Below are 25301 nucleotides of genomic sequence, written 5' to 3' on the forward strand. Positions count from 1 at the left end.
TATTCAATTATTACCCATGCAATAATATAAGAAGGGTAGACACACAAAAAGCCATTTTTATTATAAGTGAATACAGGAGGGGTTCACACTTCTCTCCAGTTCTGTGCAAAGTTTGCGATGTTTAAAATAAATCAAAGTTCAAGAGATTATTCCATAAACTTATGATAACGACGAGAATGTTTTGTGTTGGCGGAACAATGCTATATTGACACACACAATATTATATGTATCTGATGTGCCAATCCTTCCATGATGTACACAGGTGTTACGTTCTGTAAATCCTGGTGAGGATGATGTTGTACATATGACGCAGAATATCTGACATGTGATGCGTATGGGATGATATATGGAGATCTTGCAGTACTCCTTTAAGCACTGTCAGTCTGGGAGCTGCTGTCACATTCCGGCAGTGAGGCTGCTGTACACTGCTGTGATGGATGTGAGGCGGCGTCACCGCTCTGGAGTCTGACGTGATTGATATCGCTCGGGAGTCGGTCGTTCCATTGATATCCTTTGTGTCACACGCAGGAAGTCGCTGCAGAAGGATGGATTACAGCTACGACGAGGATCTGGACGAACTGTGCCCGGTCTGTGGGGACAAGGTGTCTGGGTACCACTATGGGCTCCTCACCTGTGAGAGCTGTAAGGTCAGTACAGTATAGAGGACGCAGCTATAGGCGCTGTATTCTCCGACACTGCTACATTATAGATGTGGAGCTTAGTGATTTCTCGGGGGGATAGGAATATAGTATTATATACTCTCATAAGGATCTCCTTAGTTTAGCATAGGGATAGTATCGTGCTACTATTATATGCAATGCTCAGTATGCTTGTATTACCCAGGGGTGATAGTAATACGTTATTATATACAGTGATCAGTATATTCACTGGTTGTATAGGCATGACAGCAATACAGAAGTATTATAGACCGTATTCAGTATGAAGAATGATTTTACATGCATAGTAATATAGTATTAGATACAGTGCTCAGTATAGTAGTTGATTTTATAGGAATGAGGCTATAGTACTATTATATACAGTACTGAGTATAGTCATTGGTGTCACAGGGGTACTAATACAGTATTATTATATACAGTGCTCAGTATAGTCATTGCTTTTATAGGAATGATAGCAATATAGTACTATAATATACAGTGCTCAGTATAGTCACTGATTTTACAGGGATAGTAATATATTATATACAGCATTCAATATAGTCGTGGACGTTATAGGAAATATGATATAGTACTAAGTATGGTTTTACAGTGGTGTTAATGCAGTAGTAGTATATACAGTGCTCAACATTGTCATTGTTTTTTTTAGGAATGATCGTTACATAGTACTATTATATACAGTGTAATATACATTGTAATTGATTTTATAGGAATGATAGTAATATAGTATATTATATACAGTGCTCAGTACAGTCACTGATATTACAGGGATAGTAGTAATATATTATATATAGAATTCAATGTAGTCAGGGATTTTATAGGGACAATGGCAATATAATACTATTATATACAGTGTTCCGTATAGTTAATGATTTTACAGGGACAGTGATATATAAAGTATTCAATATAGTCCCTGATTTTATAGGAATAATAGTAACAGAGTACTATTATAAACCGTGCTCAGTAATGTCATTGCTTGAGATAATAATACAATACTATTATATACACTGTTCAGCATAGCCATTGATCTTTTTTAGGAATGATGCTATAGTACTATTAAACACAGCATTGAGTACGGTCATTGGTTTCACAGGGGTGCTAATACAGTATTATTACATGCAGTGCTCAGTATAGTCACTGATTCTGTAAGAATGATAGTAATATAGTACTATTATATACAGTGTTCAATATAGTAATTGATTTTATAGGAATGATAATATAATACTCATATACAGTACTGGGTATAGTCATTGGTATCACAGAGGTGCAAATACAGAATTATTATATACAGTGTTCAGTGTAGTCATTCATTTTATAGGAATGATGATATACAACTAGTATATACATGACTGGGTACAGTGATTAGTTTAATAAGGGTGGTAATACAGCACTTATATACAGTACACAGTATAGTCACTGATTGTATATGAATTATAGCAATATAGTATTATTATATACAATGCTTAGTATAGTCACTGATTTAACAGGGACAGTAATATAGTATTATATACAGTACTGAGTATAGTCATTGGTTTCACAGGGGTGCTAATACAGAATTATTATATACAGTACTCAGTATAGTCACTGATTTTATATGGATTATAACAATATAGTACTATTATATACAGTTATCAGCATAGTCACTGATTTTACAGGAATAATAATATGGTACTATATACAGTATTCAGTATAGTCATTGATTTTATATGGATTATAACAATACAGTATTATTATTATATACAGTACTCACTATACTCACTGATATTATAGGAATGATAGCAATATAGTACTATTATATACAGTTGTCAGTATAGTCCCTGATTTTACAGAGATAATAATATAGTACTATATACAGTGTTCAGTATAGACATTGATTTTATAGGAATGATTATAGAATACTCTTATATACAGTACTGCGTATAGTCATTGGTTTCACAGAGGTGCTATTACAGAATTACTATACACAGTGCTCAGAATAGTCATTTTACAGGGATAGTAATATAGTATTATTATATACAGTGTTCAGTATAGTCACTATTTTTTATAGGAATGATAGTAATATATTATACACATTGCTCAGTATACACTCACTGATTTTATGGGAATGATAGTAATGTAGTACTATTATATACAGTGCTCAATATAGTCATTAGTTTCACAGAAGTGCTAATACAGAACTATTACATACAGTACTCAATATAGTCACTGATTTATTAGGAATGATAGTAAAATAGTACTTTTATATAAAGTCACTGATTTTACAGGGATAGTAATCTAGTATTATCTACAGTGTTGAGTACAGTCATTGGTTTCACAGGGGGGCCAATACAGAATTATTATACACAGTGCTCAGTATAGTCCCTAAATTGCCAAGGATAGTAATATAGTACTATTCTATACAGTGTGCAGTATAGTCATAGATTTTATAGGAATGATGATATAGTACTGAGCATAGTCAGAGGGATAATAGAACAATACTATTATATACTGTTCTCACTATAGTCAATCTATTGTTACATACAATGCTCAGTATAGTCATTGATTTTAAAGGCATGATGATATAGTAGTATTATAAGCAATATCATGTCATTGGTTTCACAGGGGTGCTGATATAGTGTTATACACAGTGGGGTATTACAGTATTATATACAGTGCTCGGTATAGTCACTGATTTCACAGGGGTATAATACAGTATTACTATATACATTGCTCCATATAGTTACTGATTTCACAGGGGGATATCCCAATATTATTATATACATGGCTCCATATAGGTACTGATTTCACAGGGGGATATTACAATATTATTACATACATGGCTCCATATAGCTACTGATTTGACAGGGGAATATTACAATATTATTATATACATGGCTCCATATAGTTACTGATTTCACAGGGGGATATTACAATATTATTATATACACTGCCCCATATAGCTACTGATTTCACAGGGGGATATTACAATATTATTATATACATGGGTCCATATAGTTACTGATTTGACAGGGGGATATTACAATATTATTACATACATGGCTCCATATAGCTACTGATTTGACAGGGGAATATTACAATATTATTATATACACTGTACCACATAGTTACTGATTTTACACGGCTGACAGTAATGCAGTACTATATACAGTGCTCAGTACATTCATCGATTGGTACCAGGAATGATGTTGTCATAAGTATTGTTTCATCATCAGAGGCTGAAAGAAGAAACAATACTTGATACATTTTACTGTACTTGAAGTCTCCATACAACATTTGAATTTAGACTTCATGCCATTTATCCATCCATCAGCAACACATTATTAGGTCTCCATTTTTTCCTTTATCCTTTCCAAGAATTCAAACACATTGCTAAAGTTAACATCAATGCAAATACCCATTTTCTGGAGTAAAAAAATAAAAGATGTGTGTGTACTATTAGATATGTGTTTACTATTGCCACACGGAGTAGAACTCCACTTACAAACCAGAATATACATAATTAATTATATATTTTTTCCCATCAATGCAGTGCTCACAACCCCATGAATAGCTCTAGTCATGTTCCTACCATACCAAAGGGGAAAGGGTTTATTAGTAATGGCTCATTTTTAATAAAGACTGATGAGCCAGGTCTACCCACACAGGATGCCTACAGGAACATTGATGTAACCAAACTCTTCCTATTGTATGTATGTGATCTAGATGTTCACTGAGGTCACTCATTAGTAGAGGGGCATGCTCATTGGTAAACCTGACAGTGGGAAAAATATAAAATATGTACTATGGTACCTACTAAAACAGCAGATATATGGTAGATATTGAAAGAGAAGGGAAAGCAGGCTATTTATTGCTCCCTGTAATATTATACCGCTATCATTATACTGATCATCATATATCTAAACCTCACATGCAAATTGGACGCACCACTCTGATAATCCACTTTGGAATGAAAAATCAAGGCAGATGCATCATTTGTAGCAATATTGAATATGACAATGGATACAGTGCGACTGTAGATCATATAAATAACAATAGATAGATATCATCAGTATTGTATAGAAGAGCATATGCATCATAGAAGCCTTTTATATTAGAGATTGTTCAATCCTTGACCTGATCTTTAGGTTTCTGCTGATGGCCATGCTGCAACGCTAGTAATTCTTTAGGTATTATTACTCTCGGCTGTATCAATGTAGCATTTATTATTGCATCCAATATATGTTAAACTATAATCTGAATGTAGGTTATGCATGCAGCAAGGCTGAATTAGTCATTTGCATTGTATGTGCATCCTGATATGGTTCCAACTTAAGATAACAGTATTTCAAAGAAGTCACCATAATTGTAATACATTTATAGAAGAGGTCACTTGATATAATGTATAAAGCCTTGATAGGTAAAGATTACGTGCCGCGCAGTTAGCTCAGAAGTTGGCGATTTGGAAATCGCATTTGATACATTAGGATAAGGCGGGATCTTATCTCGCGGTTCAATAAAAAAAGCACAACTATATCAGGATAACTTGTATTAAATGACACACTCCACTCTGTTACATTGGTGCATTCTTATAATTTATAAGGATACAGACAAATATAGTCCCATCTGAAAACTTTTTTCCTCCCATGAGCCTTGAGTAAATTAACCACGCATAGCTCTGATGTATGCCCTTTGTAGAGCTCATAAGCCTATAGCAGGTGGGGTTATGATTCAAGAGATGTGCATTACAATTTTAGACAGTATATGATATATCAGTTATATTCTAATGGTTTGTATAGTAGACAAGGCAGAGGCATATTTACTTACTAGAATGAATGAATGATTACATAGAATATATGCCTATGTGGGTAAAAGCACTATAAAAACACACAAAAAAATCCTCTTGATCAGTCAATGTAGGGCAGATACATTATTCCTTTCAAAAATATTAAAAAAAATGCCAGCATCCGCTTAAAAACATAACTTTTATTCTTCAATTCATCATAAACAGTTCTGATGGCATGTGATACATAGTCCTATGTGAGTTACCGCTCTTAGTCATGGCATCTTAATAATGAGAAACAGAAGACAATAAAAGCAGTCTCAAGCACATGGAAGAACTTTGTGCTAATGATGATAACAAATACTCCACCTTTTATTCTACCTGGGCCTCCTGGATTCGATTTCGCTCCTACCGCGACTAAACACCTGGCCCCTTAATGGTGTTGAATCTCCATAACTATTTTACCTTGGCAAGCCATATGATATACGTTGAATGCCCACTGGGACTCCCCAGAAAAGTATTTCCACTTCTCCTCTCCCTAACCTACTCCCCCATCCAACCTTCTCTTTTCTTACCCCCTTTTTCTCCCAATCTTCTTTATATACTAGGTTTGGTCCTGTGCCACCTGTTTGTGGTAGGGGATTTTTTCTCTGGTTTTATAGAACTAAAGCGTGAAGGCTACTAATAACGTGATATGCAGATACAAAGTATTGGTGGATTATAAATGTAAATCCTACTTTCACAACATTTTTTTTTTCTCATTACTGAACATGTAGGTCTTTATTAAAATACTTTTTGAACCACAAAAGCAGTCTCAGCCAATCAGAAAACGTTAAGACAGTCATGTGGTGCTAACACCATGTCATCGTCCACCATAGACCACCCTACTTTAGAAGCATATTGTTAATGTCTATCTCCTACACTGTTTGCATCTGCGATATGTTCTCAGATCCTGCGTCTTAATTTACTGGTTGTACACCCAACGTATTTTAAATTACACGCAACGCATTCAGTAATGTTTAGTTACTAAAATCTAGAACTAGATTTAATCACCAGAATTCTGAAACATCTACAATCACTTTCTCTATGCAGTATAGTAATGAGTATAAAGAAATAGTTGAGTTGGCTAACTCCTTTGGCTGGTCTTTAATTCCAGCTGATAACAAAAATATGTTGCAGGATTAAAGCTTCTGCAATCAAGCAGAAGCAGGTCAGGTCCTCATCTGTCAGACACAGCAGAGGACCTGGAGGAGAAGGTAGAAGTGTTCTTTAACGGTTTCTGCCTCCTCCTTTCCAGGCTACATAGCGCTCAATAAGTGCTATGTACTCATAATGAAAGCAGAAGTGTTAGTTCCACTATGTAACTTGGTGATCATGTGACCACCAGCTGCCTTCTGTTACAACAAAGCTACAGGGTCCTAGCAGACCTAAATCAGCCCTATCAGTGATTATTGTCACTACAGGGGTGTCCCAGCTACTATGGATGCTCAAACTACAGAGGAGAAGCGTTAAAAAAAAGATCATTTGAATGACATGCAGAGATCATATATGACATCATGGGGGAAATAAATGGTAAAAAAAATAGTTACAAAAATGAGTTTAAAAAATCCAGAATAAAATAAAAATAAATATGTAAAAAAAAACAAAAAACCACCACCGACACCAACCCAAATCATCGCCATATGCGCTCTGTAATCCAAAACTATACATATCATATATCAAAACATCCAGAACAAAATGAGGAACCGGTTCCCATACTTTATTCTCATGTAAATATACAAATTTTGAAAATAAACAATTACAAATTTTTAAAATATATATTTTTGAGCTTTTTACCCCTAACAAAAAAAAGATTAAAAAAAGTGAAAAAAAATATTAAATAAGAAATTGCCCTATATGTCACAAAAAAAAGTACAGCCACAATAATTTTGGTAGCTGAAGAAAAAAAGATAGGACAGTAAAACCACCACATGGGTAAAATCCCTACAAAGTATCTGGTGATTTAGGACCATAACACCCTGGTTCTTAAGGGGGGTTAAGAGAAATACCGCAATACTATATCAAGATGACATATTAATAATTAAAATAAGGGCCGTCGATTTGTAGCCAAAAGAGGTAAAACTGAATGCGGACATAGTAAGTGCAAATCATGCAAATATACATCTACTACTGACAATGTTAGAAATCATGATAATTCACGCGCTTTTCATATACAAAGCTACATTAACAGTGATGTGGAGTAGGTAATATATGTAATCGAATGCGTTCATTCAAAATACGTTGGGTGTATAACCGGAAAACTTAAGACGCCATGACTAAGTGTGGTAATGCTAGAAAGGCGTAGGTCCTAAGTCATACATGCTGTCAGAACGGAATTGAAGAATAGAAGTTATGATCTTAAGAAGGTGCTGGAATTTTATATAAAACGAATGGAATTGGTGAGTTGACTTTTTGTATTTAGGATATTGACCTTATAGGATACATTAGTCAGCTACATCTTCAATACTGATGCATGCATGAAGTACATGAAGTATGAGAATGCTTGGTCTGGGTGAAAATGTGTGTAAGTGGGTAAGTAACTGGCTCAGTGATAGAAAGCAGAGGGTGGTTAAAAAGGGTACATACTCTGATTGGGTCACCGTTACTAGTGAGGTACCACAGGGGGCAGTACTGGGCCCTATTCTTTTTAATAAATTTAGTAATGACCAGGTAGAAGGATTGTGCAGTAAAATATCAATATTTGCAGAGGACACAGAACTGTGTAGAGATATTCAACACAAGAGAGGACAGTATACGGTTGCAAATGGATCTGGATAAGTTGGGGGCAGAACAGTGACAAAATAGGTTTAACATGGATACATGTAAGGTTATGTACATGGGCAGGGAAATACATGTCACCATTACACCCTAAGGGCTCAGTCACACGGGTGCATCAGCACCCGTACACTGGCTCCGATGCGCCCGTGTGACTGACAGTTCGAAGACGGCCATACCTGAAGACGGACGTCTCTCTCCAGCGCTGATGAAAGAACACATGACCGGCAATGAAGCCGGTCACATGTTCTTCCTCCCGGCGCTGCAGAGAGACATCCGTCTTTAGGTATGGCTGTCTGCTGGCTGCAGTAACACGGGCACCGATGCGCCCGTGTGACTGAGCCCTAAAAGGGGAAACCACTGAGCAAAATTGACATGGAAAAGGACTTGGAGTTTAGTTACCTGTAAACTTAATTGGAGCGACCAGTGTCAGGCAGCTGCTGCCAAGGCAATAGGATCATGGGGTGCATCAAAAGAGGTCTCGGGGCACGTTGCGAGAACATTGTTCTTCCTCCTTACAAGTCACTGGTCAGACCACACATGGAATATTGTGGACAGTTTTGGGCACCGGTACTCAAGAAGGACATATCAGAGCTTGAGTGGGTACAAAGGCGTGCGACTAAAGTCATAAATGGAATGGGCGGACTACAATACCCAGAGAGGTTATCGAAAGTGGGATTATTACGTTTAGAAAAAAGACAACTGGGGGGCGACCTAATAACTATGTATAAATATATCTGGTGACAATACAGAGATCTCTCACATTATGTATTTATACCCAGGACTGTGACTGTAACAAGGGGGCGCCCTCTACGTCTAGAGGAAAGAAGGTTAATACATAGAGATGAGCGAGTATACTCGCTAAAGGCAATTGCTCGAGCAAGCATTGCCTTTAGCGAGTACCTGCCTGCTCGAGAAGAAAGGTTCGGGTGTCGGCGGCGGGCAGGGAGCTGCGGGGTAGAGCGGGGCGGAATAGAGGGGAGATCTCTCTCTCCCTCTCTCCCTCCTGCTGATTGCCGCTACTCACCGCTCCCCCGCGCCGGCACCCGAACCTTTCGTCTCGAGCAGGTAGTTACTCGCTAAAGGCAATGCTTGCTCGAGCAATTGCCTTTAGTGAGTATACTTGCTCATCTCTATTAATACACCAACATAGAAGGGGCTTCTTTACTGTAAGAGCAGTGAGAATATGGAACTCTCCATCTGAGAAGGTCTATAGACAAGAGAAAAAAAAACTGCGCTCCAGGGGGGAAATCATGAATGGAAAATAAAAGTAAGAGGTAATAACTTACTTCACAGGGGTGTCTTATGTAAAAAAAACCTAGTCTGGTATGCGGTAGTTAATGGTGATGCTCCCAGTGGTGTTAGGTGAGGGAAATCCAGCAAGGAGTAGATATCTAATATTTATTCCTAATTATATGGGCTAATAAGCCCAACAATTTACGGACAAGAATAAGAAACAACAAACATGACAATTATCAGAAATTATCTTGTCTGTAAGTTGTTGGACTTATTAGCCCATATAATTAGGAATAAATATTAGATATCTACTCCTTGCTGGATTTCCTTCACCTAACATCACTGAGAGCACCACCATTAACTACCGCCTACTAGACTAGGGGGGTTTATACATAAGACCCCCTGTGAAGTAAGTCATTCCTCTTACTTTTATTTTCCATTCATGATCTGCCCCTGGAGCGCTGGGGGTTTTAGATCTCTTGTCTACTTGCCTTTTCTCCACCTAATTTGGTTTGAGAGTCCCCATTGGCGCTCTCCTTCACCTTTGGATGCCCATGTGACCAGGGAGGACTGATCCGTATATTTATGGTCTTTTATTATCACCTACTGGAACTTTAGGCATGACAGACTGCCCTAACCCGGGGGAGCCCGTCTACACCAGGCAAGTCACCTCTCACTCATTCAGTTTTTAGCTATAGCCTAAATTTTAATCCCAGGAGCGCTGCCATCATTGTACATTTTTGCCTGGGAACATGGTGATGGAAAACTTGATAAGAGGGGCCTGGATGCCGTTCTTGAGTGTTATAATATTATTTGCTATAATTGCTAATTAATTTACAAGGATTGTTGATCCAGCGATTATTCTGATTGCCAGATTGGAGTCAGGAAGGAATTTTTTTCCCTTAAAGGGGAAAATTGGCTTCTACTTCATTGGTTTTTTTTTGCCTTCCTCTGGATCCACATTGGGGGTTATAGGCTGAACTGGATGGACCTAAACTATCCTACACAACTTAGCTTTGTGTATCTCAGAAGTATGACAACACTTGTATTACTAATAGAGATGAGCGAGCCTACTCGGCCACGCCCCTTTTTCGCCCGAGTACCGTGATTTTCGAGTACTTCCGTACTCGGGCGAAAAGATTCGGGGGGTGCCGTGGGTGAGTGGGGGGTTGCAGCGGGGAGTGGGGGGGAAAGGGAGAGAGAGAGGGCTCCCCCCTGTTCCCCGCTGCTACCCCCCGCGCCGCCACGCCTCCCCCCGGCGCCCCCCGAATCTTTTCTCCCGAGTACTGAAGTACTCGAAAATCGCGGTGCTCGATCGAGAAATTACTCGAAACGAGTAGGTTCGCTCATCTCTAATTACTAAGCATAGTCATAGCTAGACTTTCCTTCACAGATTCAATTCATTGTCCTATTTCTGTATCTAAATATCCTGGTCAAGGCAGAGTGTATTTTTGGTGCAACCCCCCCCCCCTATACACACACACTAGTTATGCTGCTGATAGTTCAACAAAATTGTTTAATTCACCAACATTCAATACAGGACACAATTCTTTATTGCACCATCCAGAATTTGCACTGTATTAAATAGGCCCAAATTGATATTTCTCCTTGCGAGTTATCCATGTTGGAGGAATGCTGTCATGTCATGCCCTGCACAAAGGGATCTATTGTTTGCACACCGAGCGCATGTTAAAAATTTGAAACAATGTTAATTGAAAAAATCCACAGAGAAGTTTGTAACAACTGTGTTCAATGCACTTGTATTGTGCGAAATGTGGACTCCTGGATGGCTAGTATGAACACAATTATTGGGAGGCTTAGAGTGGATACAAAGGATATTGTATGGAGTCATGACAAGAATGTAACACAATGAAGGAAAAGAGAAATAGAGGAATATTGTTGCCATAAATCTATTTTCACTGGCATATCCTCAACTCAGTCCATTGCTAGCTGTGCTGAATGATCTAGAAAAGTAGAGTTTTGTCTGAAGACTGCTAATTAGTGAAATAGTTTCCCGCATTTAGTATAGTATATTATCTGTTATGTCCGTGAAATGACTACCCAACAATGCATTAAAAAGTGGTCTTCTGGGGGTTGCTCTCTCGAAGAAGACAGATGGTATTGATAGTATACCGTATGGTGTAACTGAAAATCTGGTCTAGATAAAGGAGTGGTCATCTCAAAGAGGTGGACTTTTGGATAGGTTTCACCGAAAGTTATATCTATATCAGGTGTAGTCAAAAAGATTGACTCTGGCTACACCTCAATACCGGTGCTCTATATTGAAAGAAACAGTTGCATACTTGAATAGGAAGGCATGGATGCTCTACATAATGGTATGGGGCATGGCCCCTGGAAGCTCCGGAACATGGATTTCCATTCTGTGCTGTGGCTCCTGTAAGAGATCATAGCATTAGACTGATGCTCCAATCAGTCCACTGCTACGATAGGGGCAGATCATCCAGGAAGTCGTTCACCGTCGTCTGCAGCAGATTCAGGTACCAATCCGTGTTGAGAGTCCCTAAAATGAACACGGGTCCAAGGACGGCTCCATGCATGCATCCTAGCAGGAGGAGGCCACTTCGAGCATGCTTTCCTTACATTAGTCATAGCAGAGGTCCCATTGGACTTAGAGAAACACAGAAAGTGACTTTCTGCTACTCACATGCTATTCTTTGACTTTGTAGTTGGGTTTACTCTCTGTCTCTTACAGGGGGAACCAAAAATTGAAATAGATGTTTTGGGGCCCCCAGGGGTCCATCCACAATATCATCGAGCAGCACATCCATGCGTTCCTATTCAAGTATGCTATTATTTTTTCAAGTTCAGCCCTGAGATATAGTGCTGGGTCAGTCTATTTGACTACCCCCAGTATACCTGTGTGTATGTATAATATATATAAGGCCCGCTTCACACAAGCGAATGCGTATTTACATGTGCACAAGCGCCGCATTTTTGTAGAACGAACATTGCTTTTTTGCACGCACAGCGGCTTATTTTGCTGTACTTTTACCGCACGCAAGGCATGTGCATTTTCGCACGCCAAAAGAAAACCCCACTGATGCTCCAATCAGTCTAATGAGTTCAAGATGTGTTTTTTTTCTTGTGCTATTATGCAGTATTTCACGCATTCCCTAGCGTATTGCGCGCATTTGTGCATTCCTATTGACCTCTATGGGGAGTTTTGTTGTGCAAATGTGCAGGAAAATACAACATGCTGCAGTTTCTTTTTTGTCTGCATGAGCGAAATCTGCAGCAAAAATACGCCCATACGAACGAACCAATTGAAGTCAATAGATTCTATTCGCGACATATTGCATGCTCAAATATATATATCTAGAAAGTAGATATAGGCTTTAGTGCTTTAAATTGATTAATATAGTCTATATAGCTATATATGTCATGGCTATAGATAAGCCTTGACAATTGTTTCCAATAGGTGCTTCGTCCAGCCTTTATATGAATTGAAGAGGTTGTCCAGTTGTAAACTATTGATAGCAGATCGTCAGGATTATTCTTCAATAGCAGATTGGCAGGGGCCTGTCACCCAGGACCCCCACCAATCAGCCATTCACTCAATTCAGTTAATGTGCACTGAGCTTATTTCTGCAGGAAACAAACAGCTCCGATGTCACTGCAGTAGCCTGGCTTGGTATTGCATTTAAATTTCCCATTCATTTCAATAGGAATATAACTTGCAATACCTCGACTGGCCACTGCAATAGGAACAAAGCTCTCTTCTTCCTGCAGGAATCACCTCAGTACACAAATGCAAAAGCTGTTAGATAGGGGTCCCAGATGACAAACTCCCACCATTCTATCGTTGATGTCCTATCCTAAGGATAGGCCTTCAATAGTTTACAACTGGAATGGGAGAAGCTGGATGGTCGCATCGATGAATTGCCTGCTGGCTGGGCTGTTCTGACCAGACTGTTAGGGGGTGTTGGGACCAGTGGATGCATGAGGGCACACAAGGCTCAGGATGCCCTTGACAGACCACCAGTAGAGAGGATCGTCTGATCGTCAACAAGAATGAGCAGCTACAACTGTTTCGTTTTCCGCTATCTAATATACAAGTGGCACCTTTGTTACACACACCAGTGACTGTTGAAACTATTTCCAGGCCCTTGGCTGAAGGGCATTGGGTCTATCCCAAGACAGCTTCACTTTAAGAGCATTACATGAAGTGATAGTTGTGTGGATGAGAGTGATGGTCAACAAACATCCACATTCTGTGCAGAATTGCATTCTAAATTAGAAATCTCTATATTGTTGTAATTTAATAATATCACTGCCCCATTAACCCTTTGCTATAGCTTTCAATATGGCTGCATGGTAACTGTGCATAATAGTGTTGAATTATGCCATCAAACCCAATAGTTAGGACCCTGGCAATGGCCAGTGCACAAGTACAGATAAAGAAAAATTTGCCTATTGGCAATACAGCCCAACATAAAGCATTGCTAACAATTAAAGTTAAACTTTATTGATCTACTGTAAAACAGCACTATAGGGCAATCCTTAAAAAGCCAGTTGGCTTTACAGACTCAGATGTCAATACCTATCAGTTTCATACAGAAATAATATTTCCTCAACATTGCTGCTTACTAGAGATGAGCGAGCACGCTCGGATAATGCAGATCTCTCTCACTCTCTCCCCCGCCCCTAAACCTGCTTGGATAAGAATGTAGTTAATCAAGAAGAGCGATGCTCGCTCGAGTAACTGCATTATCTGAGCGTGCTCGCTCCTCTCTACTGCTTACCAAAGCAAAGAGGAACAAGAGGCTACTACTATAGACGACATAATTAATAAACAATGATCTCTACAGGAAGCAGATAGCTCCATACATTGCCCAGTGTCACAGGTTGGTACTGCAGGCATTTCTTAAATAGGACTTGCAGTACCAACCCAGAACACAGTGCAATGTATGGAGCCGTCTGTTTCCTGCAGCAAAACTGCTAGAAGTGGGACAACCGCTTTAAATATCTCAGCTTCCTGTCTGCCGTATTGCTTCTTGTTGATTTTGTTGCTCAGTAATGTTGAGGAAATCTTTAGTACTACTGGTTCAGTTTGCTCAACACTAGTCCTGTACACTGGGGTATAACACTGTCTAAGAGCTATAAAATCCCTGTATAACCCTCTCTGTGTATTATATAGGGTTTTCATGGCTCTTAGACAGTGGACTACACTAATTTTATGGGGTTTTGATGAACAACCGCTTCAGGTTGAACTAATTTAGACTCTACCAAACTTTTTGCAAAAGTTCGGCAAAGCAGCCGAACCGAACTTTTCAAAAATTTACTTATCACTAGTCTCAACATAACTATCCCTTTTAGGCCTTAGTCACACGGGCGTAAATACGCGCATAAAAACCCACGGGCGTATTTACGCGCGTATATACGCGCGTAAAAACGCACCTACAAAAGATAGAACATATTGGTGGCAATGGACATGGTCACGCGTTTTTTTTACGCGCGTATATACGCGCGTATTTACGCCCATGTGACTAAGGCCTAAGTATGAAAACTGGTCTGGCAGCCAGATAAGCACCACGAGTCATTCTTCCTAAAGCCCGGGCCATTAGCTGCTATTGCTGGGAGGCTATGTCTAGTCATATGTGCAAATGAATAGTTGTCCATGTAATAGATAGACCAGCCAAGTCTACCAAAGCGAAGATGTTCATATGCTCTGATAAGGTAAGGATGGAGGTAGTAGGAAACATCACGCCTATTTTATCATCTTTAGCTTTGGGTGTCCATCAAAACTATAGCCAATGTCAAGGCTACGTAGAGGGCGCGTATTAGTGGATGGTGGTGCATTTAAATATACTCCATCACTATAGGTGGCGCTATAGAAGTATTGTTCTATCATTTGCATATTTCCCAGTGGAGCATAGATGGCTTTACACAGCTTCTAGGTACTCTCCCTAAGGCCTCGGTCACACAGATGGTTTTTTGGTCCGATTTGCAGACGCTCTTGCGATCTGCAGATATATAGACCCAATGCATCGCAATGGGAGCGGGCACATGTCCGTTTTTTGTGCGGATGTGCGATAAATTGTAGGACACAACGATTCGCAGAACGCACCTATCTGCGTTCTGCGCAAATCGGTGTTCTATATATGCGCTCAATGGGGCCGGCGGCAGCAGCGCCGACCCCATTGAGAACATATACTAAAGGTCGTTCTCCTCTGCCACAGCTGTAACAGCTGTGGCAGAGAAGAATGATGTTCACCCATTGAATTCAATGAAGCCGGCAATACAGCCGGCTCCATTGAAAGCAATGGGCTGCCGGCAAGCACTGTATGAATTTTCGGGGAAGGGCTTAAAATATAAGCCCTTCCCTGAAAAGCGTCCTGAAAATGTGTAAAAATAAAAAAAAGTGTATACTCACCTTTTTGCTGCAGTCGGAGTTCAGCTGTGTCCGGCCGGCAGTTCTCCTGAACTGCTTTCTGTAGTATTCAGCAGGCGGGGATTTAAAATCCCCACCTGCTGAATGGGCTGCCTCTGATTGGGCACAGCCCTCAGCCAATCAGAGACAGCTCTCACTCACCCATTCATGAATTCATGAATGGGAGAGTGAGTGCTGCCTCTGATTGGCTGAGGGCTGTGACCAATCAGAGGCAGCCCATTCAGCAGCCGCGGATTTTAAATCCCCTCCTGCGGAATACTACAGAAAGCAGTTCAGGAGAATTGCCGGCCGGACGCAGCTGAACTCTTTCTGCAGCAAAAAGGTAAGTATACATTTTTTTTTATTTTTACACATTTTTAGGATGCTTTTCAGGGAAGGGCCTATATTTTCAGCCCTTCCCCGAAAACTCATACAGCGCTTGTCGGCAGCCTATTGCTTTCAATGGAGCCGGCTGTATTGCTGGCTCCATTAAATTCAATGGGCGAACATTTTTTTCCTCTGCCACAGCTGTGGCAGAGGATAGCGGGCAGCGCTCGTTTGATCGGGCCCTTTCGCTGAAAACGCTGCTAGGTGCAGATTTTTCGCCGAATCGTCAGCCTCGGTCATGCGATTTGCGGATGCGCATCCGTTATGCGATCCGCAAATCGCGCGAAAAAACGCCTGTGTGACTGAGCCCTAAGGAGAAATGATACCCTTCTTGTATCATATCGGTGACACAACTGAATCTCTACAAGAGAACCCATATTGGTGTCTATGCAAATGGTTAGTCAGAAGAAGAGGAAGTATTATGAGTAATGTTCGTATATTTTTTGTACAATACCTGAAGTTTTTTCTTTGTATTAGTGAAATATGTCCTTCATAACTGGTTGGTTTTTTTTCCTTATATAATACAGGGTTTCTTCAAGAGGACCGTCCAAAATAACAAGCGGTATACCTGCACAGAAAACCAAAGCTGTAAAATAGACAAAACTCAAAGAAAGAGGTGTCCGTATTGCCGTTTCCAAAAGTGTTTAAGTGTAGGAATGCGACTGGAAGGTAAGACGATTATATAGAGATTTGCTGTACATTTTATAACTATTGGGACTTTATCGGAAAATTGGTCAATACGTTCTCAGTGGTTACTTGTGTTACTGTCTTCAGAATATATAAAATGGCCAAATAAAGTAGCAACATGATTACATGTGGGTATATAATGACTCCTTAAGGGCCCTTGGATGTAAAGGGGAAACGTAGCTTAAGGAAAAGTGTCTCTGATTACTGAAATCAATGGTTTCTCAAATTTGGAGCCACTTTACGTATAATCCCTGTGCTCTATCAAAGGATGGTCTTAATTGGATGACATTTGTGTGCCCTATTAACACAAAGGAAAGGGCCTACCCAAAATGTACAATTCCTTTGTGTAGTGCAGACTGCTAAGGCAGCAGAAATGCAATCCTAAACTCTTGCTCACTACCTGAAGGTTGCAAGATCAATCCCTGCATGGTTTAGGTCGGTGTTCCCCAACTCCAGTCCTCAGGGACCACCAACAGGTCATGTTTTCAGGATTTTCTCAGAATTGAACTGGTGATGTAATTATGGTCGGTGCCTCAGACATTGCCACAGGGCTTCTTACCATAGGATATCCTGAAAACATGACCTGTTGGTGGTCCCTGAGGACTAGAGTTGGGGACCCCTGGTTTAGGTAGCCGGCCCAAGGTTGACTCAGCCCTCCATCCTTCCGAGGTCGGTAAAATGAGTACTCTGCTTGGTGGGGGTAATAACTAAATTACCTGAAAGTGCTATGGAATAAGTTGGTGCTATACAAATAACAAGATTTATTTTATATTCCAGCTTGAAGTATTTATCACCTTTCCACTGGATAGGTAACATATGAAAGATTGGTGGGGGTCTGACTGCTGGGACCCCACTGATTGCTAGAGGGGAATCCAGATCTCCTTTTCTCCCTGGCTATAAGGCTGGGTTCACACGGGGCGTATTTTCGTCGGAAATCTTGCGGTTTGGCCGCAGCAAAAAGCGCGAGACTTCCGCCGGGAGAACCGCCGCGGTTTAAGCCGCGGCAGCTTTAAAGCGGTCCGGCCGCATGCTTTTCCATTGCGGCCGGCGCTCCCATAGAGGAGAGCGCGGCCGTAACATAAATAAACAAAAACTGACTGTAAACAGACATGCTGCTTCTTTTGAAACCGCGGCTGCGGCGGCCGCAGCTGCGGTTTCAACCGGATTTACCGCAGCGGATTAGTCGTCCCGTGTGGACGAGGTTTCTGAGAAACCTCGTTCACATGGCTGGCTAATCCCGAGATTAGCGGCCGCGGGCGGTTTTCCCGCGGGCGGATCTGCTGCGGCAGAACCGCGGCAAATCCGCCCTGTGTGAATCCAGCCTAAGACTGCGGCTAGGAGAAGCTTGAATGGACAGCAGTTGATTATAGGTCCTGCTGCCCCATTCAAAGTCTATGGGACTGACAATAACAACTGCGCAGGAGAAATGTACTATTACAAAGAGTCACGATTTGTATACAACTAGTCATATTTATCTGGGTGACAACTGATATAGATGCAATTGCCACTCGGTTTCTCAACCAGGTTTTTCAGACTCCATAAAGACATCCAACCCCTTATAAAACGTGACTGTTGTTTAACCCCTGTTTTCTTGAGACAACTTCTTTAATGGCAAATGGATCAAATTTGCAGTTTTAAGGGGAAATTCACAGTTTTTTTTTTCATTTTTGGAAAAATACTATAATTTTTGCGGCATTGAAAGCGATAGGAGAACTCTGCAATCCGCTGCCGAACTCATGCAGCGATGCGAGACGGTTTTCACATGAATGGCAAGGGCAATATCAGGCCGTTATTCACGCCCCGGTATCGCCCTCGCCAATGTGAAGTTAGCCTTGGGGCCCCTTCTCATGAGCGCATGTGCATAAAAAGGCGTGACTAGGTGCAACCTATTTGCGCCGTGAACATAGTGCTTTTGTGCGCTATCGCTACATTTTACTTTTTGCACACCGAGTGTGCGAGCAATTTTTGATGAAAAGGGCATGACACCCTTCGTATTCACCTGATACTCGCTCCGGGCGACTATTTTTTTAAGAGTGCCCGCCCAATAAACCGTAAGGCACTTCATAGGATTTATGCCCTGTGTTGCTCTGGGCAACACAAGTGTATGCGCAAAAATGCTCACCTCAGCGTATTTGTGCATTAATGAGGTTTGAAGTGGTACGTAATCGGCATGTTGCACGCGTGTTTGCGCAATTATTGTCATTTTTGAGGATGCAAGGCCATCTCTTACACACCCGTGTGACATAGCTTTTCCGTGGATTTCTTGGCTAATTAAAGCCTAACAAGCTTCGGCAGCCTTCTTTTTCCTGCATTTTGTGCAGTGTCACACCTTTAGGGCTTATTCACATGGACATATATATCAGCGGGGTTTTCACGCTTAGCTCCGCCCCTCCCATTGCAAACAGCAGCAGGGGGCGGGAGCTCAGCATCCCACCCATCCTGCCTCCTCCCCTTGCAGAGAGGGGCAGCATATATTGGCCAGGTGGCTGATATACGTCCATGTGAATAAGCCCTTAGGGCTCCTTCATGCGGACGATTGCGATATCACCGTGAGAAAATCGTGGCAATATCGCAATTTTGCTTATGAGATGCCTGAGCGTCAGCGATGCTTTTTCTTGCAAAAAAATCTCTGCCGCTTGCGATTTTCTTGCGATAGACAATAGGAGTCTTTAATGTTAAAATCGCATCGCAAGAAAATTGCAAGTTTGTGCGATGTGATAAAACGAAGTCTCCATACGGAAACATGGGTGATAAAAAAAAGCAAAAACGCAGAAAACATTGAACCATTGAAAAGCATTTTCACTCACTCTTGCATCGCCCCAAAACGTGCAATTTTCCCTTAAGTGTGAAGGCCCCCTACCGTGCGTATTTTTGCACCTCCCAAAGACTCACATGGCACTTTTGCTGTGCAAAACACAAGAAAATAGAATGGGGCCTATTTGTATGAGCGCACAATATCAGTAGGTGGTATTCTGTGTTTAGCGCGTGCAGATTTTGCGTGCGCAGACACGCTCGTGTAACGCCGCCCTAAGAAGGGGTGTTCCTTACGACTTTCATCCGCAAGAGAGCAGAGACAGTAGTGTACACACCCTGTGCCGCGGCTCCATCAGTCTGAGTGGTCATGTGACCCTGCTGCTGAAGCAGACTCTGTCACATGACCAGACATGGAGGAAACATGTGGTTGGGGCGACCTACACACAGGCGAACACATTTTCACGGCAATGTGAGACGTTTTTCTGTCAAAAGCGCCTCCCATGATTTCAGTAAAGTAGCGATACTCCGACAGCCATGCAGGAGGAACAGCAAGTGTTTCCCATGGTTTTCAACGCCGTGCAATGTTTTTTACTGTCCCATTGAAAACAATGGCGATGTGTTCTGAGGGACGCAAAAGAATAAGACATGCAGCGAAAGCATCGCTCAAGTGTATGAGTCTATTCAAAAGAACGGGATTCATATTTGTGCGCCATTTGTCTGTCTCACAACACACATATCTCGCTCAAGTTTCTCGGCCGCATGAAACCGGCCATAGGGGCTTATTCACACATTCCAGCCCGTATGTTGTCAGCCCATTCCGCATTTCCTCCTGCGCCCGCTGCTATAGAATTGCATTAGATAATGCAATCCTATATGGACAGCCGCGATTTGACCGCGTGAAAACTCACGCGGTAAACAAATCGCAGCATGTTCTAGTTCTGTGCGAGCCTCACAGAGGCACGGACAGAAAAGTCACCGCTGACACGCCGACTCTGCCGGCTGGGCGGTAGCTGGCACATAGCAGAGCTGAGGAGACGCCAGGAGGAGGTGAGCCACGGTGGTCACTGCAGGGTCACGGGTCGCATCTCGCTGCGAGAATTCTCACAGCGGGATCTGACCCGGCCGTCTGCAGGAGGCTCATGACCCCATCGTAATAGTAAAATAAACAAATAGAATATTAACCTGCCACACAATATGTGACGATTAACCCCGAATTCGCATGGCATTTTCGAACGCATACTACAGTGTTTGACAGTGTGTTTTAATGCAAATCGTGTGCTACAAACACCACGTTCGAGCGCCGGTCTGCGAAGCCCCATTGAAATCAGTGGAGGCGTTGTACCACGCTTAGGGCAGCACATGCACAAATGGGAGGGCGGGATGGGTGCGCAGCTAGGTTTCACTCCTCACCTGCCCCTCCTATTGCAAATAGAGGGCGGAGAGGGGGCGAGAGCTCAGTGCACTTCTCTGCCAATTTACGCACGTCTGAATAAGCCCTAAAACAGTACCAATAAAAACTACAGCTCCTCACAAACAAAAAAGCAAGCCCTCAGACAGCTCCTTGCATGAAAAAATAAAAACGTTATGGGTCTATTGGTATTGTCATAATTGTACTGGTCCACCAAAACAAGTCATTTGTATTGCATAGAGAATGCTGTAAAAAAGCAAAAAGAAAAAGCTGCTCACCAAAAAAAAAATGAATAAGGCCCAATGTCCCAGGGCGGATTTGATTTTCGGAATCCTCGCGGGCCACCTGCGTGGAAGATCCTCAATTCAAGCCACCAATAGGGAAGCATAGAAATCCGCAGCTGAATTTACCTTTTGATGCAGTAAGCAAATCGCAGCATGTTCCATTTTAGTGTGCATTCCGTGTGGACGGCTTCCATTGAAGTCAATGAAAGCTGTCCGATCTGCCGCAAAACAGGCATTTGAAAAAAAAAAACCTGTACTGTGCATGTGCGCTGGCATGCCAGGCGGCACTTCCGCACAGATTCACAGTAGTGAAAAAAGAAGACCCGGACAGGTATGCAGGATCCTTGGCCACGGGCAGGGTTGGATTCCTATGCGGGCTCCGACCCGTCCGTGGACATAAAGCCTAAAAGTTCTACAATACATTCATTATATGTACGTCCAAATGGTACCAATAAAAACTCTAGCTCACCACATAACAAACAAGCTTTTATACGGCTATCTTGATAGCAAAACGTGAAAAAATTAAGGGTTTTAAAAAATATCCCAAAAATTGTTGCATCTTTAACTACTAAACTAGGCTGCGTCCTTAAGGCTGGGTTCACACGGGCGGAACAGCCAGACAAATGTCTGCAGCAGACATCCCACTACAGATCAGCCGTGCCTCCGAACCCGCATTTGGTGCAGGGTTTTAAAGCGGTTTTCATCGTAAATTCTTGTGCGGAATTCACCCCCCCATTGAAAGCAGGTAAATTCTGTAGCGGAAACAGTGATGGAATTGACAATATCATGGAAATGAATTCCGCGCAGCAAGGAAGTTTCTGCACGGGTTTTGTTCGAGTTATTTCCACAGCATTTTCAAAATCACATCCGCTTTGCTGCTACTGTAAATGCAGCGGAATTTCCATGCGGAGGGTCCTCACGAAAATTCTGCAGCAATTCTACCCCGCGTAAACAAAGCCTAAGGGGATAATAATATTCATCTATGCAAAAGAGAAATAATGGGGCATATCATTTCTGCACATTTGACTACATTCAGGCTCTGATTGTCTCACAGGGGAACAGGTGGAAAAAAGTTAAAAGTTTTTTTGAATATAACAAAAAAAATTAAGTTTACGCCCATCTGCCCCAATAAAAAAGCATAATTGGTATCGCTGTATCCATAAAAGTCTGATCTAATATAATATCCCAGAATTTATCCTGCATAGTGAACATCGCCAGGAAAAAATTCCAAAAACACAGTGCTAGAATTGTGGGGTTTTTGTCACTCCATCTCCCCCCCCAAAAATGGAAGAATATGGGGTTAAAAGGTTGTACCAGCATAAACTACAGCTTGTGCCTCCAAAAATGGCCCACGCAGAGCCTCATCGATGGGTAATGAAACATGATATAAAAGTTACGGGTCTCTGAATATGGTGATTGGAAGCAATTTTTTTGTAAAGTAGTAAAACATAAAAAAAAAACGTAATAAATTTGGTCATAAATAATCATACTGATCCACAGAATAAATACAGAATAATTTTAAAGGGGTTTTGTGAGAACAATAAACATTGGTGGCTGTGGGGGACACATAACATTAAAAAAAATCTCCCATACGCACCTCCCGCTATGCGCTGCTCCTGTCTCTGTTTGCATTGGCTGCAGCGGTGACATGCTTTGTTTGCCCACATGACCGCTGCAGCCAATGGGAGTCTGTCAGGGATGTCCCATGGACTAGCCTTGAGGCTGGCTTCTACATTAGAAGCTCATGTGACAGGTTTATGTGACATCACCAGATCTTCTGGTTCCACCTGTCAGATCCCATAATGGAAAGGGTGGTCCAGCACCACATTGAATATATTACTTTTATATAGTTTGGGGTAGAGGGGCCCAAAACTATATAAAAGTAATAACTCTGGAACCCCCTTTAATGTTATTTTTACTGTTTTGTGAATGCTGTAAAAACATTCCCGCCCAAAAATGGCAGAATTACTTTTTTTCCCACTCAAAAATGAATATGAATCTGTAGTAGTCTTGGCCCCACCCGCTGTCTCATCTTTGGTTCAGACAACAGGGGAAACAGCCCGGACCAATGATGAGATGGGAGAGGGGTGTGTCCCAGACTACTTCAGATTAGGCTAAACTATAGTCACAGCTGTGTCCCAATAGAGTTCAGTTAAAAAGGAGCCAAGGAGCAAGATCTGAGGACAAAAACATTGCAGGTAATCATCTCCTGTAAATAATGGCTTACTTATCTATTTTGATTTCTTGACTGGAGGGTTACTTTAAAACCTTCCCCTGGGGTTAACCATTATGTAGGCACAGACTTCTTTCTTGCATTGTTTGAACAGGCAGTACAGCAGGGTGTGCTTTATGGCAGCTGCAATGACTGGGAGTCAATCGATAGAGGAAGGTCAATTAGACCATTTCCAGGATGTGATGGTGTGCAGCCTACTCGCCCAGATACAGATGCAAAGAGAGCCTTATCTATGTGTATAATACTAATATCTTGCCTTATCTGGCTTGCAGAAGTACAGTAGAGCAGTTAGTAAATCCTCCAGCCCCTATGCTAACCCTGCCTTAGTCTACAGCAGTGTTTCTCAGCTTTTTCAAGTCAAGTACCCCCTAATGGACTAAAAGCTAAAACTGAGCACCCTCAAGGAAGTAATCAATGCCAACAAAATAAGTCTCTGCTCATTCTATCATTGGCAGTCTCTTCAGAAATTGACAAAAAAATAGTGCGGCATGCAACACTCTTATTTCTGTCAAAAGGTGGACATCATGTTGGCCACTGATGGATCCCATTGTAAGTAATGTGTTCCATTAGGAAAAGAAAAGCTGTCATTGATGACTGTTATGTGACCCGATGTTGTGTCATGGCCCCCACTGAGAAGAAAAAAAGAAAAAGCAATCCACGTGCAAAGTTCCCCCACCGATGGCATTTTAATCCCAAATAGTACATGTGATTCCCTTCAACAGACCCCAAAATGGATGCAGATCACATCCTAGATACTGACCAAGGCTAGAAAGCCCCAATATACAGACTTTCCTCTATATACAGACTCCAGACCACATTAGACCACCAAAAATGACAGACCCCAGAGCAGTGGTTTTTTTCTGTACATACAAACACCCTAAAACATATATGAGTTACAAACCCCAAACTTACAGGTCCTAATCACCAAGTAACTCTGACAACTCCTCCCTGCATACAGGCCTTTATGAAAGTGTAACCTGCCCTTCCGGCATACAGGTCCTATCTACATTGTAACCACCAATCTGACCCCCAGCATACAGGTCCTGACAGTGTAGCCAGCACCCCATGCCCCTCTCCCCTTGTCCCAAATCAATCTTTAATAAACATTACATTGTACCTCATTGTAAGGGTTTGCATGGGTGTCTTGCCACTTTATTATCTAGTTTGCATGCTGAACATGTGCTTAAAGAGTACCTGTACCCTCACTTTGGAGCGCTCCTGCCTCGTCCGCCGTTTTCGGTTCCTTTCAGTAGCTGAGTGTTATATTGGGCTATATGCTCTCATCTTCAACTGCTGGAAGATGCCGAAAATGGCTGACAAAGCAGGAGCATTACGAAGCAAAAGTGCAGGAACTCTTTAATCTTTTGGGATGCCGAGGACTATATAAATCCATCATTATTTTGGAAACTGAAATATTTAGCATTTCTGAGGATTGTAATATTTGGGGGAATTTCAAATATGCACTGTCACTTTAAAATGACTGAGCAGTGCAATGGTGAGCATTGTATGGCAGGGGCTTAGTGTGCATGTTGCAGAAATGAAGAGCCATGCAAATTGAATGTCTTTCAAAGAGCATTTCTGCATGCTCAAGTTTCTAAGTTACAGATGCAACGAGCAGCTGATTCTTGCTCCTGCAAGAGTTGTGCAATGTAGCTGTCCTTGTGGTGTAAAACT

The 25301-nt window shown here is 41.5% G+C and overlaps 1 protein-coding gene across 1 annotated transcript in view; it reads left to right on the forward strand.

The window, feature by feature from the left end:
* The first annotated feature begins 530 nt into the window (after positions 1-530).
* The window catches only part of NR5A1 (nuclear receptor subfamily 5 group A member 1), a 128797-nt gene continuing 104026 nt past the window's right edge, over positions 531-25301 (forward strand). Inside the window, exons 1-2 of the mRNA XM_066579778.1 lie at positions 531-647; positions 16789-16930. Of these exons, the coding sequence (XP_066435875.1) occupies positions 546-647; positions 16789-16930 (244 nt within the window). The 5' untranslated portion in view covers positions 531-545. The remainder of the gene's footprint in view (positions 648-16788; positions 16931-25301) is intronic.

The sequence above is a fragment of the Eleutherodactylus coqui genome, chromosome 10 (assembly GCF_035609145.1).
Source record: "Eleutherodactylus coqui strain aEleCoq1 chromosome 10, aEleCoq1.hap1, whole genome shotgun sequence".
NCBI classification, from domain to species: Eukaryota; Metazoa; Chordata; class Amphibia; order Anura; family Eleutherodactylidae; genus Eleutherodactylus; species Eleutherodactylus coqui.